The following is a 14,168-nucleotide window of genomic DNA, read 5'->3' as shown; positions in this document are numbered from 1 at the left end:
TACCAACTTATCAAGAAAAGTTTCTTTCAGAAGCTTGCCACGTATGTGAAACTTGTACATTCTGAAAAAAAAGTACAACATTTATTATTTAAATTAAGGATCTCATGCATCAGGTTTTATTTTTGGAACAAATCCTGTTTCTAATTTTGGTGGGGATATCAGATGCCTGGTGGAATGATGCAGTCTTAGAAGTCATGTGACTCAGCTTGTTACTTCAGTTACACCTAATCTAACATACTTCACTTCCTCCAATTTCTTTCAGAAGCTTGCCACGTATGTGAAACTTGTACATTCTGAAAAAAAAAAAGGACATCATTTACCATTTAAATTAAGGATCTCATGCATCAGGTTTTATTTTTGGAACAAATCCTGTTACTAATTTTGGTGGGGATATCATATGCCTGGTGGAATGATGCAGTCTTAGAAGTCATGTGACTCAACTTGCTACCTCAGTTACACCATATCTAAAATACTTCACTTCCTCCAATTTTTCTCCATTTAAACTCACACCCCAGCAAACTTGTCCCTCAACCCATCTGAACCTAATAAGCTTGCTTTTGTTCACATTTACTTTTCACTTCTTTTCACCCATTCTTCCAAACTCAGTCACCAACTCTGTAGTTCTTCACTTGAATCTGCTGCTAATGCAGTCTCATCAGCAAACAATAACCAACTCACTTCCCAGGCCCTCTCATCCCCCTTAGACTGCATACTCGCCTTTCTCTCCAAGACTCTCACAATTACCTCCCTCTATCCCATCCATAAACAAATTGAACAACCATGGTGACATTACATACCCCTGCCACAAACCAACCTTCACTTGGAACTGTTCATTCTCCTCTCTTCCCACTTATACACAAGCCTTACATCCTTGATAAAAACTTTTCACTGCTTCTAGCAGCTTTCCTCCCACATTATATGTTCTTAAGACCTTCTGCAAAGTATCTCTGTCAACTCTATCATATTCCTTCTCTAGGTCCATTAATGACACAGAGAAATCCATCTTTTTTTCTAAGTATATCTCACACACATTCTTTAAAGCAAACACCTGTTCCATATAGCCTTTACCACTTCTGAAACCACACTTCTCCTTCCCAAACTGATGCTCTGTACATATCTTCACCATCTCAATTAATTCCCTGAACCACACATTCTCTGTCACTCCTGAATATGTACTGCTCATCTCTAATCTGATGCTCTGAACATGCCTTCACCTTCTTAATCACTACTCTTCCTCACAACTTACCAAGTATACTCAAGAAACTTACACCTCGCCATGATTCATCCATACTTTGAAAATCCTTACCAACCAATAAAGAAAACAGTTACCCCGCCTTTTTGATAAATTCAACTGCATTACCATTCACTTCATCTGCCTTGCCACATTTCATTTTATGCAAGGCTTTCACTACTTCTCTCTTCACCAAACCACTCTCCATGACTCTCTCACTTCATATACCACCCTGATGCATACACCCTACATCTGTCACTCTGTCTTTGAACACATTTAACAGTCCTTCAAAATACTCATTCCATTTCCTCCTCTTGTCATCCTACCTTTTATCATTTCCCCTTTTGCCTCTTTCACGAATGTACCCATTTCTTCTCTTGTCTTTCGCACATTATTTACCTGCTTCCAAAAGTCATCTTATTCTCCCTAAAGTTTACTGATACTCTCTTTGACTTCCTGCCACTTTCTCCTACATCTTCAAATTATTCACTCATTCCCTGTTCGTACCACCCAAATGCCTTTCCTTTTTCTTTAGCAACTTCACTTCTTATCACACCACTCACTACCCTTTCTAATCTGCCCACATCCCACTTTTTGTATGCCACAAGTGTCTCTTGCACATCTCTTGCTCAAAGAACTTTTCACTCCAATGGAGGCCACCATTTCTCTGGTACTGGAACATTACAGCCTTGGAGCTGCAAGAGCTCCTGGAGAAGGGGTTCTGGAATAGCACCTTTCAAAGAAGGGGTCCTAGGACAATTGTAAATAAGATTGTAGATAAATGTAGTAGCAGTCAGTATCAGAACACAGCTTTGATACCCCAAGATCTTTCTCAAAATTCTCAGTGAGCATACCATCCAGCTTCACATATGTTTTACAGTTTTAGTGGAATCTTTCTGTTGTATCCAATAGCCTACCTTGAACACCACAGTTTTCAGTACCTCTCCCAGTGCATTGCAGTCTCCTCAATTATAAGCCTCTTCCAGGCTCATAAATGCTGCTTGAATATTTTTTATTTCTTTACACTTTTACTACTACGATCTTCACAGATACAAATTCAATCATTTCCTGTTCCTCTTCTTAAACTCTCCCAAATAGTCCTACATTCCGTTATTTGTTTCACCCTCTTATATACAATTTGTCCATTCACTTTCCTTGATATCTGAATAAGCTGATTCCTCTGTAGTTTCTACACTTCTTACCACTTTTACCATTGCCTGAAGGCAACACAATCCCTTTTGTCCATTTCTCTGGCATCCTCTGACATTTTTTAAACATATGTTTTGTGCATTTATTCTGTTACTGCACCACAATCTTTCAGTAATTCTCGTTATTTTATCCACTTTCAGGGCTTTTTTTTTTTTTTTGACTACTGATCTGAGTACAGAATCTAGTCTGTACACCCTTTCCTTCACAGATACAAATTCAATCATTTCCTGTTCCTCTTCTTAAACTCTCCCAAATAGTCCTACATTCTGTTATTTGTTTCACCCTCTTATATGAATTTGTCCATTCACTTTCCTTGATATCTGAATAAGCTGATTCCTCTGTAGTTTCTACACTTCTTACCACTTTTACCATTGCCTGAAGGCAACACAGTCCCTTTTGTCCATTTCTCTGGCACCCTCAGACATTTTTTAAACAAGTTTTGTGCATTTATTCTGTTACTGCACCACAATCTTTCAGTAATTCTTGTTATTTTATCCACTTTCAGGGCTTTTTTTTTTTTTTTTGACTACTGATCTGAGTACAGAATCTAGTCTGTACACCTCTTTCCTCCCTAGATCCTCATTTTTCTTGAGAAGATGAAAGAACATATGATAAAGAGAACTTTACTTATTTAGTATGTTATTCAATACTTGAAGGTATAGGAGGTAAGTGCATGAGTATAGGTACTGCTATGTGAATTACACACGCCTCTAATTTCCATTCATCCTACAGGAGATAAAACAGTAGCTCAGCACATTGAGGAATTGGATAAGCGCATCAATGGTGTAAAGGAGCTTCTTGATGGAATTCAGCAGGCAATTATTCGCGGGGAAAGTTTGGCATTAATGGGACAGTTTAACATCACACAAGCTGAAGGCATCATCCAGAGGGCTCAGAAAGCTCTTACGGTTAGAAGCACATACATATTGTTTCACTGATATAGACTGTTCATATAATAAACTTGACATAGTAGGTTGGTTCAGCTTGGTTGCTCCAGGTAAGCAATATCTTTAGAAATATTGAAAGTTATAAGATTGTTTGAAGGGAGGAGTTTCTCCATTTGGCTTATTCCATATTGCTGATGATTCTTTCGTTTGATTACTTTTGTACTACGCCACCATACTGCAACGCATTGTTGGACTGAACAATGTCTTGTACAAGATTACCTTAGCTTATGTCTCTCTTACACAATGATTACCTTATTATACAAAGATTGCTCTTTCACATGTCTTCCTTTTCTTGCTTCCTGTTTGGTTTTCCCTCTTTTTGCTTTCCACGTAATTAGTCAGTTCTTGCTGCCCTCATTTGTGATCATTTCTGTGTCTTGGATGGAATCAGCAACCTGACTCCTGTGAAAGGGTAATAAAGTTTTCTTTTGATAACCCTCAGGGCATTTTGCCCTCCTTTCATAATGTGATAGGCTACTGTTCAGTTGGCATTTCTAGTTTCACTGGAATCCTTCTCATATTGACACTTGTATTTTCAATTCGCCCTTCTTCCTTCATGTTGGATGATGATGACTAGGAACAGTTCTTCACGAAATGCAGTGACAAAATAACCAGAGATCAGAAAAAAGAAGCAAGGAATGAAATTTGTTAGACAGGATATGAATAAAACCCTGCCCTGTTTTAGTGTGGTGGATGGTTGGAATAAACTGCTGAAGCTGTAACTGCTTGTATGGCAGAAATATTAATAAATCTACTCACTGGTAAAGAAAGTTTGAGACAGGGCCCCATATGTGTAGAATTTTTTTCTCATCACCCAAAATATTTAGCAACCATAGTGACATTAACCTAATGCATTTCCATGTATTTATCTTACCCCTCAGTCAAGTGCTCTTAAACAGGCCCCTCTCTCATTGCAAAAGCTCTTCAGAGCATTTAGAAATCTTTCAAGAGCATAATTGTTAGGTTATGCTCTCATATACATGGGAATTTTCCAGGGCTTTCCTCCTCTTCTTATCCCCTGTTTTTAGCACATGGTCATCTTTTGATGATCACAGACTGTGTGCAGAAGCAAAGGATACAAAGGAACGGAAGCAGTAACAGACCATTTGGTTCCTTTGAGGCTGTTGGTGATAGTGATGGGTATTGGAAACTCAGATAAATATGGTAAACATTTGAAGCTTCAGACTGTTTAGCAAACCATTGTTGATAATGTAGTATGGATGTGATAGAAAGAATCATCAGTAAGAGAAAGAGTCATAAATTTTCCACAGTGTTGCTCCTTTAGGGAATGGAGTCTAACCAGCTTATGTCCAGTTAGATGGCAAATCTGAAAAATTTTTGATATTTGTAAATATGCACTACATATATATTTGATAATGGGGAGATCATCTCTTCCTATCTTTCTTTGATATGCTTATTCTTTTGTTGAGCCTCTGGAAACACTGCACTAGACCTGCCCTCTGCCAGTGGCATGTTGAGAGTGAGGCACTTCAGGCTAAGAAATGGCACAAGAACTCTCTAGTTATGGAGACTCTGTTGCCGTAGGCATCCCTTTGAGGGAGTTCCATTTGGAACAGGCATCAGAGACATAGATAGAGCAAGATGAATGGTATAGAATGTTATGGAGACATATCCCTGCTCATGTGTCTAGCATACAGCTTTCTTAAAGACAAATTGCTGTGTTCCCTTAACACCCCAAGATTTATGAACAGAAAATATGTGGACTTGGTGTTGAGAAAGAACTTGTATAATGCATAACAGACTGTATAAAGTGACTTACTTGTATTTCCACCCACAGGATGCACAGTTATACCTGGATGTGCAAGGAAATGATGCACTTGCCAAGGCCTTGGATCGTTCCAATCAGTTTGGTCAGCAGTCTGCTCGCATGTCTCAGATTGCTCGAGAAGCTCGTCTGTTGGCTGATGGGTGAGTATGAAGTTTTGGTACATGAATTATGCTTATTAAAGATTCATTTGCTAATCTTGTCATGAGCTTATCGTAGCAATTCATATATGTCTCTGCCTTATCAACAGCCTATATTCCCTGACTTGTGATGGTATTATTTGAGACATTTCACACTTGAGACACTTGAGAATCAGGCTACATCCACAACTTAAGACATGTAAACTTTGTATGTGAGACAGATTTAAACAAATATTTGAAAACTTGATATATGTAATGTGTGAAATGATCTCCAGCTATGTCGTTCATTATTTATGGAGGCTTTGTTGTCATGGCCACCCCCTTGAGGGAGTTCCAATTGGAACAGGCTTCAGACATATAGATAGACATATAGAAAAAATCTTTTCCTTTAAAAATAGGCCTGGATATCATAAGGTATTTTTGTACTTTTTATTCATGTGTTTATTTTGCTTTGTCAGTCTCCCACATTAGCGAGGTAGCGCAAGGAAACATGAAAGAATGGCCCAACCCACCCACATACACATGTATATACATACACATCCACACACACAAATATACATACCTATACATCTAAACGTATACATATATATACACACACAGACATATACATATGTACACATGTGCATAGTTCATACTGTCTGCCTTTATTCATTCCCATCGCCACCCCACCACACATGAAATAACAACCCCCTCCCCCCTCACGTGCACGAGGTAGTTCTAGGAAAAGACAACAAAGGCCACATTCGTTCACACTCAGTCTCTAGCTGTCATGTAATAATGCACCGAAACCACAGCTCCCTTTTCCACATCCAGGCCCCACAGAACTTTCCATAGCTTACCCCAGACGCTTCACATTATACATACAAATACATCTCAACGTATACATATATATATATATATATATATATATATATATATATATATACACATGTACATAGTTCATACTGTCTGCCTTTATTCATTCCCATCACCACCCTACCACACATGAAATAACAACCCCCTCCCCCCCTCATGTGCTCGAGGTAGCGCTAGGAAAAGACAACAAAGGCCACATTCGTTCACACTAAGTCTCTAGCAGTCATGTAATATTGCACCGAAACCACAGCTCCTTTCCACATCCAGGCCCTGGTTCAATCCACTGACAGCATGTCAACCCCGGTATACCACATCGTTCCAATTCACTCTATTCCTTGCACGCCTTTCACCCTCCTGCATGTTCAGGCCCCGATCACTCAAAATCTTTTTCACTCCGTCTTTCCACCTCCAATTTGGTCTCCCACTTCTCCTCGTTCCCTCCACCTCTGACGCATATATCCTCTTGGCCAATCTTTCCTCACTCACTCTCTCCATGTGACCAAACCATTTCAAAACACCCTCATCTGCTCTCTCAGCCACACTCTTTTTATTACCATGCATCTCTCTTACCCTATTATTACTTACTCAGTGAAACCACCTCACACCACATATTGTCTTCAAACATCTCATTTCCAGCACATCCACCCTCCTCCGCACAACTCTATCCATAGCCCACACCTCGCAACCATATAACATTGTTGGAACCACTATTCCTTCAAACATATCCATTTTTGCTTTCCGAGATAATGTTCTCGACTTCCACACATTCTTCAACACTCCCAGAACTTTCACCCCCTCCCTCACCCTATGATTCACTTCCGCTTCCATGGTTCCATCCGCTGCAAAATCCACTCCCAGATATCTAAAACACTTCACTTCCTCCATTCAAACTTACCTCCCAATTGACTTGTCCCTCAACCCTACTGTACCTAATAACCTTGCTCTTATTCATATTTACTCTCAGCTTTCTTCTTTCAGACACTTTACCAAACTCAGTCACCAGCCTCTGCAGTTTCTCACACGAATCAGCCACTGTATCATCAGCGAACAACTGACTCACTTCCCAAGCTCTCTCATCCACAACAGACTGCATACTTGCCCCTCTTTCCAAAACTCTTGCATTCACCTCCCTTATCATACAAAATACTCTTTGATACTTTTTGATTCATATTAACCAACTGGCAAAATATGTTTTGAGCTCATTTTTCTTCTGCTAGTGGTTTGCATATAAACAGGAGATTGCATGATGCATACCATGTGTACTTGCTTTCCCCCTATGTACTGTCCCCAAATCAGGGGTTCTAATCCTTAAGGCCTCAATCCCAGGTGAGGATGTAAAGCTTTTTTACGGGGGTCATGAAGCCAAGCATTGTTCTGCATGGGTACCAAAGCATAACTGTTTTAGTGCCAAAATCAGTAGCCTATTTTATATAAGTCTAATGTTGTGTGCTAGTGAAATGATCGGGCCTAAGGCTGCTCAGTGTAAATAGTTTACATGCCAAAAGTTCCAGCAGCCATTCTTTGGTAGTTCTGGAAATTGAACACAAACATAAACCAGAATATAACATTAATGATTGTTGGAATGATAATTTTTGTGCTTTTACTCAATTACAATATTATATAAAAAAAATTAAAATTTTTTACTGTAACTGGAGGATCTGGCAAGCCATTTACTCATTCCAGAGAATATGGAGAACTGAATAATCCTTACTGTAGGTAAACAATAATTGAGACAGCTACCACTCACAATGTACTGACTTGGGAGTGTTCTTATGTCACAAACAGTCTTGCACTTGTTCTTGCTTTATGTCTTATTAGAGTTAAGCTACTGAACTAGACTTATAATCATATCCTTTTCATATATCATGCACTCATTTTTTTTTATCTCTTTGTCCTCACATAATCATATCCTTTTCATATATCATGCACTCATTTTTTTTTATCTCTTTGTCCTCACATATTTATACTGCTGCTCTATATCTTTTTTTTCCTCATGATTTTTTAATGAAAAAAGTGGCAGAATCTTTTTCAGTACTTCCCTCCATTTCCAATTTGGTCTCTACACTCTCCATATATGTTTCCTTATATCAATTATGTAAAATTTATCATTGTTTATCATTATTGGTTTAGAATTTTCTACTTTTCTTTGTTTTATGAAAATATTTTGGTCACAGTTTCAGCTGTTTCACATGAAACTGATGCATTGATAATATTCATTCCATATGCCAACATTTATGTGTACATTTAAGTTTTTCTAAACACTATGTTGTCTAAACTGGTCACTTTTACTTTCAATAGGCAAGAAGATGAAGCCAAGAGTATTGAACAGGTTGCGTATGATGCTCGAAATACTTCCAATGAAGCTTACTTACTGGCACGTAAGGCTCTTGATGATCAGAGGGACATCACAGAAATTATTAAGGTGAGAATTTTTATAAGAATGAGCTTCAGGTTCTTCAGGTGTCCACAGAAAGAAACCTTTTTCCAATTAAGTCTTTTTTGCTGTCAGCCCTGGTTACGCAGCAACACCTTTTGCGGATTTTCCAAACATTTTTAGACCCTACTTTAACAGATACACATAGCACTTTTTCACTTCATTATTTATTATATTCTGTTAACATTGCTGATGTTACTGGACTCCACCTGCTCAAGTTTATACCATGAGTGAAAAATCACCTTTTGTGAGGCTATATCACTAGGAGTACCTACTCATCAAAGAATTTCTCATTCCAAAGTAGTCTTCATTTTACGTCTACCAGAAGTCATTTCTAAACTTGAAATAATCATGGAAAATACCTCATAATGCTTCCCCAGGCCAACAAATATTTTTTTTTCATACTGTTTGCCATTTCCCGCATTAGTGAGGTAGCACTAAGAACAGAGGACTGAGCCTTTGAGGGAATATCCTCACTTGGCTCCCTTCTCTGCTCCCCTTTTGGAAAATTAAAAAAAAAGAGGGAAGGATTTCCAGCCCACTGCTCCCTCCCCTTTTAGTCGCCTTCTATGACACGCAGGGAAAACGTGGGAAGTATTTTTTCTCCCCTATCCCCAGTGTGGTTTCAGAAGTGGTATAGGATGTGTGGATCAGGTGTTTGCTTTGAAAAATGTATGTGAGAAATAGAAAAGCAAATGGATTTGTTTGTAGCATTTACGGATCTGGAGAAGGCATATGACATAGTTCAAAGAGATGCTCTGTGGAAGGTATTAAGAATATATGGTGTGGGAGGTAAGTTGTTAGAAGCAGTGAAAAGTTTTTATCGATGATGTAAGGCATGTGTACGTGTAGGAAGAGAGTAAAGTGATTGGTTCTCAGTGAATGTTGGTTTGCAGCAGGTGTGCATGATGTCTCCATGGTTGTTTAATTTGTTTATAGATGGGGTTGTTAGGGAGGTGAATGCAAGAGTTTCGGAAAGAGGGGCAAGTATGCAGTCTGTTGTGGATGAGAGAGCTTATGAAGTGAGTCAGTTGTTGTTCACTGATGATACAGCGCTGGTGGCTGATTCGGGTGAGAAACTGCAGAATCTGGTGACTGAGTTTGGTAAAGTGTCTGAAAGAAGAAAGCTGAAAGTAAATGTGAATAAGAGCAAGGTTATTAGGTACAGTAGGGTTGAGGGACAAGTCAATTGCGAGGAAAGTTTGAATGGAGGAAAACTGGAGGAAGTGAAGTGTTTTAGATATCTGGGAGTGGATTTGGCAGCAGATGGAACAATGGAAGCGGAAGTGAATCATAGGGTGGGGGAGGGGGCGAAAGTTCTGGGAGTGTTAAAAAATGTGTGGTCGAGAACGATATCTTGGAAAGCAAAAATGGGTATGTTTGAAGGAATAGTGGTTCCAACAATGCTATATGGTTGCGAGGCATGGGCTATAGATAGAGTTGTGTGGAGGAGGGTGGATGTGTTGGAAATGAGATGTTTGAGGACAATATGTGGTGTGACGTGGTTTGATTGAGTAAGAAATGAAAGGGTTAGAGAGATGTATGGTAATAAAAAGAGTGTGGTTGAGAGAGCAGGAGAGGGTGTTTTGAAATGGTTTGGTCACATGGAGAGAATGAGTGAGGAAAGATTGTCAAAGAGGATATATATGTCAGAGATGGAGGGAACGAGGAGAAGTGGGAGACCAAATTACCAAATTGGAGGTGGAAAGATGGAGCGAAAAAGATTTTAAGTGATCGGGGCCTGAACATGCCGGAGCGTGAAAGGCATGCAAGGAATAGAGTGAATTGGAATGATGTGGTACACCGGGGTCGATGTGCTGTCAATGGATTGAACCAGGGCATGTGAAGTGCGTGGGGTAAACCATGGAAAGTTTTGTGGGGCCTGGATGTAGAAAGGGAGCTGTGGTTTTGGTGTATTATACATGACAGCTAGAGACTGAGTATGAATGAATGTGGCCTTTGCTGTCTTTTCTTATCGCTACTTCACGCACATGTAGGGGTAGGGGGTTGTCATTTCATCGACGGGGATGAATAAGGGCAGACGGTATGAATTATGTACATGTGTATATATGTATATATCTGTGTGTGTATATATATTTATACGTTGAGATGTATAAGTATGTATATGTGCTGTGTGTGGACGTGTATATATATATATATATATATATATATATATATATATATATATATATATATATATATATATATATATACATGTATGTGGATGGGTTAGGCCATTCTTTTGTCTGTTTCCTTGCGCCACCTCGCTAATGCGGGAGATAGGGACAAAGTATGATAAAAGAAAAAATATAAATATGAAGTGAGTCAACAGAGAATCTTCCAAAAGAATCACCCCTGTAATTACATCAGTACAGTCCCTAATGACCCCAAAACATTATTTTGATACCAAAATTGTATTCAGCATAAGAAAAGTCCTTATTCTAAGGTTTTTAAGCACTTCTGTTACCCTCAGAAAAATAACCAAAAGTTGCAAATAACATTCAGGGTAATTTTTTTTTTTTTTTTACTTAGAAACCTGTCACGTGATGTAATGAAATGCTTCAGAACTTGAAATGATCATGGGCAGACAAATGCCCAGTGAATACGAAGCAAATGAACAAGGAATCTTCTAAAACAATCACCTGTAGACAATACTTTAACCCCAGACTTGTATTTTATCATAAAAAATAGTCCTTATACTGAGGTTTTATGAGTGATTCTATTTCCCTCAGAAAGTACTAAAAATTGCCGGGTGATTTTTAGCCCCTCCCCCCCCCCAAAAAAAAATTGGAATATAACATAATGAAACACCTCCATTCTTGAAAGAATCTTAGAAAATATCTCATAATACTTCCCCAAGCCAAGAGGTACCCGGTTATTACAGACTGAATAATCATAGTCTTTTTACAAGAGTAAGCAGTTGAATACATAAGTAAAGGCCTTAATGACCCTCAACAAATATTTAAACCCTAAATTCATAATCAGCAAATAAAATAGTCCTTATACTGAGGTTTTCAAAAAATCTATTAGCCTCAGAAAAATACCATAATTTCAGATATTTTATAATACCCCAGTTCAGGTTATTTTTAGCCTAAAAACCTTTTGTCTTAAAATTGTAATGTAACTTAATGAAAAACTTCTAAAGCTGACAAATACCCAATAGATATAAAGTGATCGAACACAGAATCTTTTAAAAGAATAACCATTTAGATACATAATTACAGGCCTTAATGACCCCTAGACGGTGTGAAAAATAGCCCTTATACTTAGATTATTAAGCAGTTACTTTCAGAAAAAAACCAGATTTTGCAGGTTCATTGCATTTTTGAGCCCCCAAACTTATTTTATTATTATTATTATTATTATTATTTTTTTTTCAAAACTTTGTCACTGTCTCCCGCATTAGCGAGGTAGTGCAAGGAAACAGACGAAAGAATAGCCAAACCCACTCACATACACATGTATATACATACACGTCCACACATGCATATATACACACCTATACATTTCAACGAATACATACATATACATACACAGACGTATACATATATATACGTATACATGTACATAATTCATACTTGCTGCCTTTATTCATTCCCGTTGCCACCTCACCACACATGAAATGACAACCCCCTCCCCCTGCATGTGCATGAGGTAGTGCTAGGAAAAGATAACAAAGGCCACATTCATTCACACTCAGTCTCTAGCTGTCATGTATAATGCACCAAAACCACAGCTCCCTTTCCACATCCAGGCCCCACAGAACTTTCCATGGTTTACCCAGATCCATAAATGCTACATACTAATCCATTTGCTTTTCTAAGTATTTCTCACATACATTCTTCAAAGCAAACACCTGATCCACACATCCTGTACCACTTCTGAAACCACACTACTCTTCCCCAATCTGATGCTCTGTTTGTGCCTTCACCCTCTCAATCAATACCCTCCCATATAATTTCCCAGGAATACTCAACAAACATACCTCTGTAATTTGAACACTCACCTTTGCCTTTGTACAATGACACTTTGCATGCATTCCACCAATCCTCAGGCACCTCACCATGAATCATACATACATTAAATATCCTTACCAACCAGTCAACAACACAGTCACCCTCTTCTTTAATAAATTCCACTTGCAATACCATCCAAACCCGCTGCCTTGCTGGCTTTCATCTTCTACAAAGCTTTTACTACCTCTTCTCTGTCTGCCAAATCATTCTCCTTAAACCTCTCACTTTGAACACCACCTCAACCAAAACACCCTATATCTGCCACTCTAACATCTAGTACATTCTACAAACCTTCAAAATACTCACCCCATCTTCTTCTCACATCACCACTACTTGTTGTTACCTCCCCATTAGCCCCCTTCACCGATGTTCCCATTTGTTCTCTTGTCTTATACACTTTATTTTTTTTTTTTTTTGTCGCTGTCTCCTGCGTTTGTGAGGTAGCGCAAGGAAACAGACGAAAGAAATGGCCCAACCCACCCCCATACACATGTATATACATACACGTCCACACACGCAAATATACATACCTACACAGCTTTCCATGGTTTACCCCTGACGCTTCATATGCCCTGAATTCAATCCACTGACAGCACGTCAACCCCGGTATACCACATCGATCCAATTCACTCTATTCCTTGCCCTCCTTTCACCCTCCTGCATGTTCAGGCCCCGATCACACAAAATCTTTTTCACTCCATCTTTCCACCTCCAATTTGGTCTCCCACTTCTCCTTGTTCCCTCCACCTCCGACACATATATCCTCTTGGTCAATCTTTCCTCACTCATTCTCTCCATGTGCCCAAACCATTTCAAAACACCCTCTTCTGCTCTCTCAACCACGCTCTTTTTATTTCCACACATCTCTCTTACCCTTACGTTACTTACTCGATCAAACCACCTCACACCACACATTGTCCTCAAACATCTCATTTCCAGCACATCCATCCTCCTGCGCACAACTCTATCCATAGCCCACGCCTCGCAACCATACAACATTGTTGGAACCACTATTCCTTCAAACATACCAATTTTTTTGCTTTCCAAGATAATGTTCTCGACTTCCACACATTCTTCAAGGCTCCCAGGATTTTTGCCCCTCCCTAACCCTATGATCCACTTCCGCTTCCATGGTTCCATCCACTGCCAGATCCACTCCCAGATATCTAAAACACTTTACTTCCTCCAGTTTTTCTCCATTCAAACTTACCTCCCAATTGACTTGACCCTCAACCCTACTGTACCTAATAACCTTGCTCTTATTCACATTTACTCTTAACTTTCTTCTTTCACACACTTTACCAAACTCAGTCACCAGCTTCTGCAGTTTCTCACATGAATCAGCCACCAGCGCTGTATCATCAGCGAACAACAACTGACTCACTTCCCAAGCTCTCTCATCCCCAACAGACTTCATACTTGCCCCTCTTTCCAAAACTCTTGCATTCACCTCCCTAACAACCCCATCCATAAACAAATTAAACAGCCATGGAGACATCACACATCCCTGCCGCAAACCTACATTCACTGAGAACCAATCACTTTCCTCT

At 39.1% G+C, this 14,168-nt stretch overlaps 1 protein-coding gene across 9 annotated transcripts in view; it reads left to right on the top strand.

Annotated features, from left to right (window-relative positions):
- The window catches only part of LanB2 (laminin subunit gamma-1), a 342,671-nt gene that overhangs the window by 286,973 nt on the left and 41,530 nt on the right, over window positions 1-14,168 (top strand). For all 9 annotated transcript variants that reach the window (XM_071656602.1, XM_071656600.1, XM_071656601.1 and 6 more), the window contains 3 exons: window positions 3,173-3,348; window positions 5,186-5,316; window positions 8,467-8,590. In XM_071656602.1, coding sequence (XP_071512703.1) covers window positions 3,173-3,348; window positions 5,186-5,316; window positions 8,467-8,590 — 431 coding nt within the window. The remainder of the gene's footprint in view (window positions 1-3,172; window positions 3,349-5,185; window positions 5,317-8,466; window positions 8,591-14,168) is intronic.

This window comes from Panulirus ornatus, chromosome 63 (genome assembly GCF_036320965.1).
Source record: "Panulirus ornatus isolate Po-2019 chromosome 63, ASM3632096v1, whole genome shotgun sequence".
NCBI lineage: Eukaryota > Metazoa > Arthropoda > Malacostraca > Decapoda > Palinuridae > Panulirus > Panulirus ornatus.
This window is presented reverse-complemented; position numbering and strand designations above follow the sequence as displayed.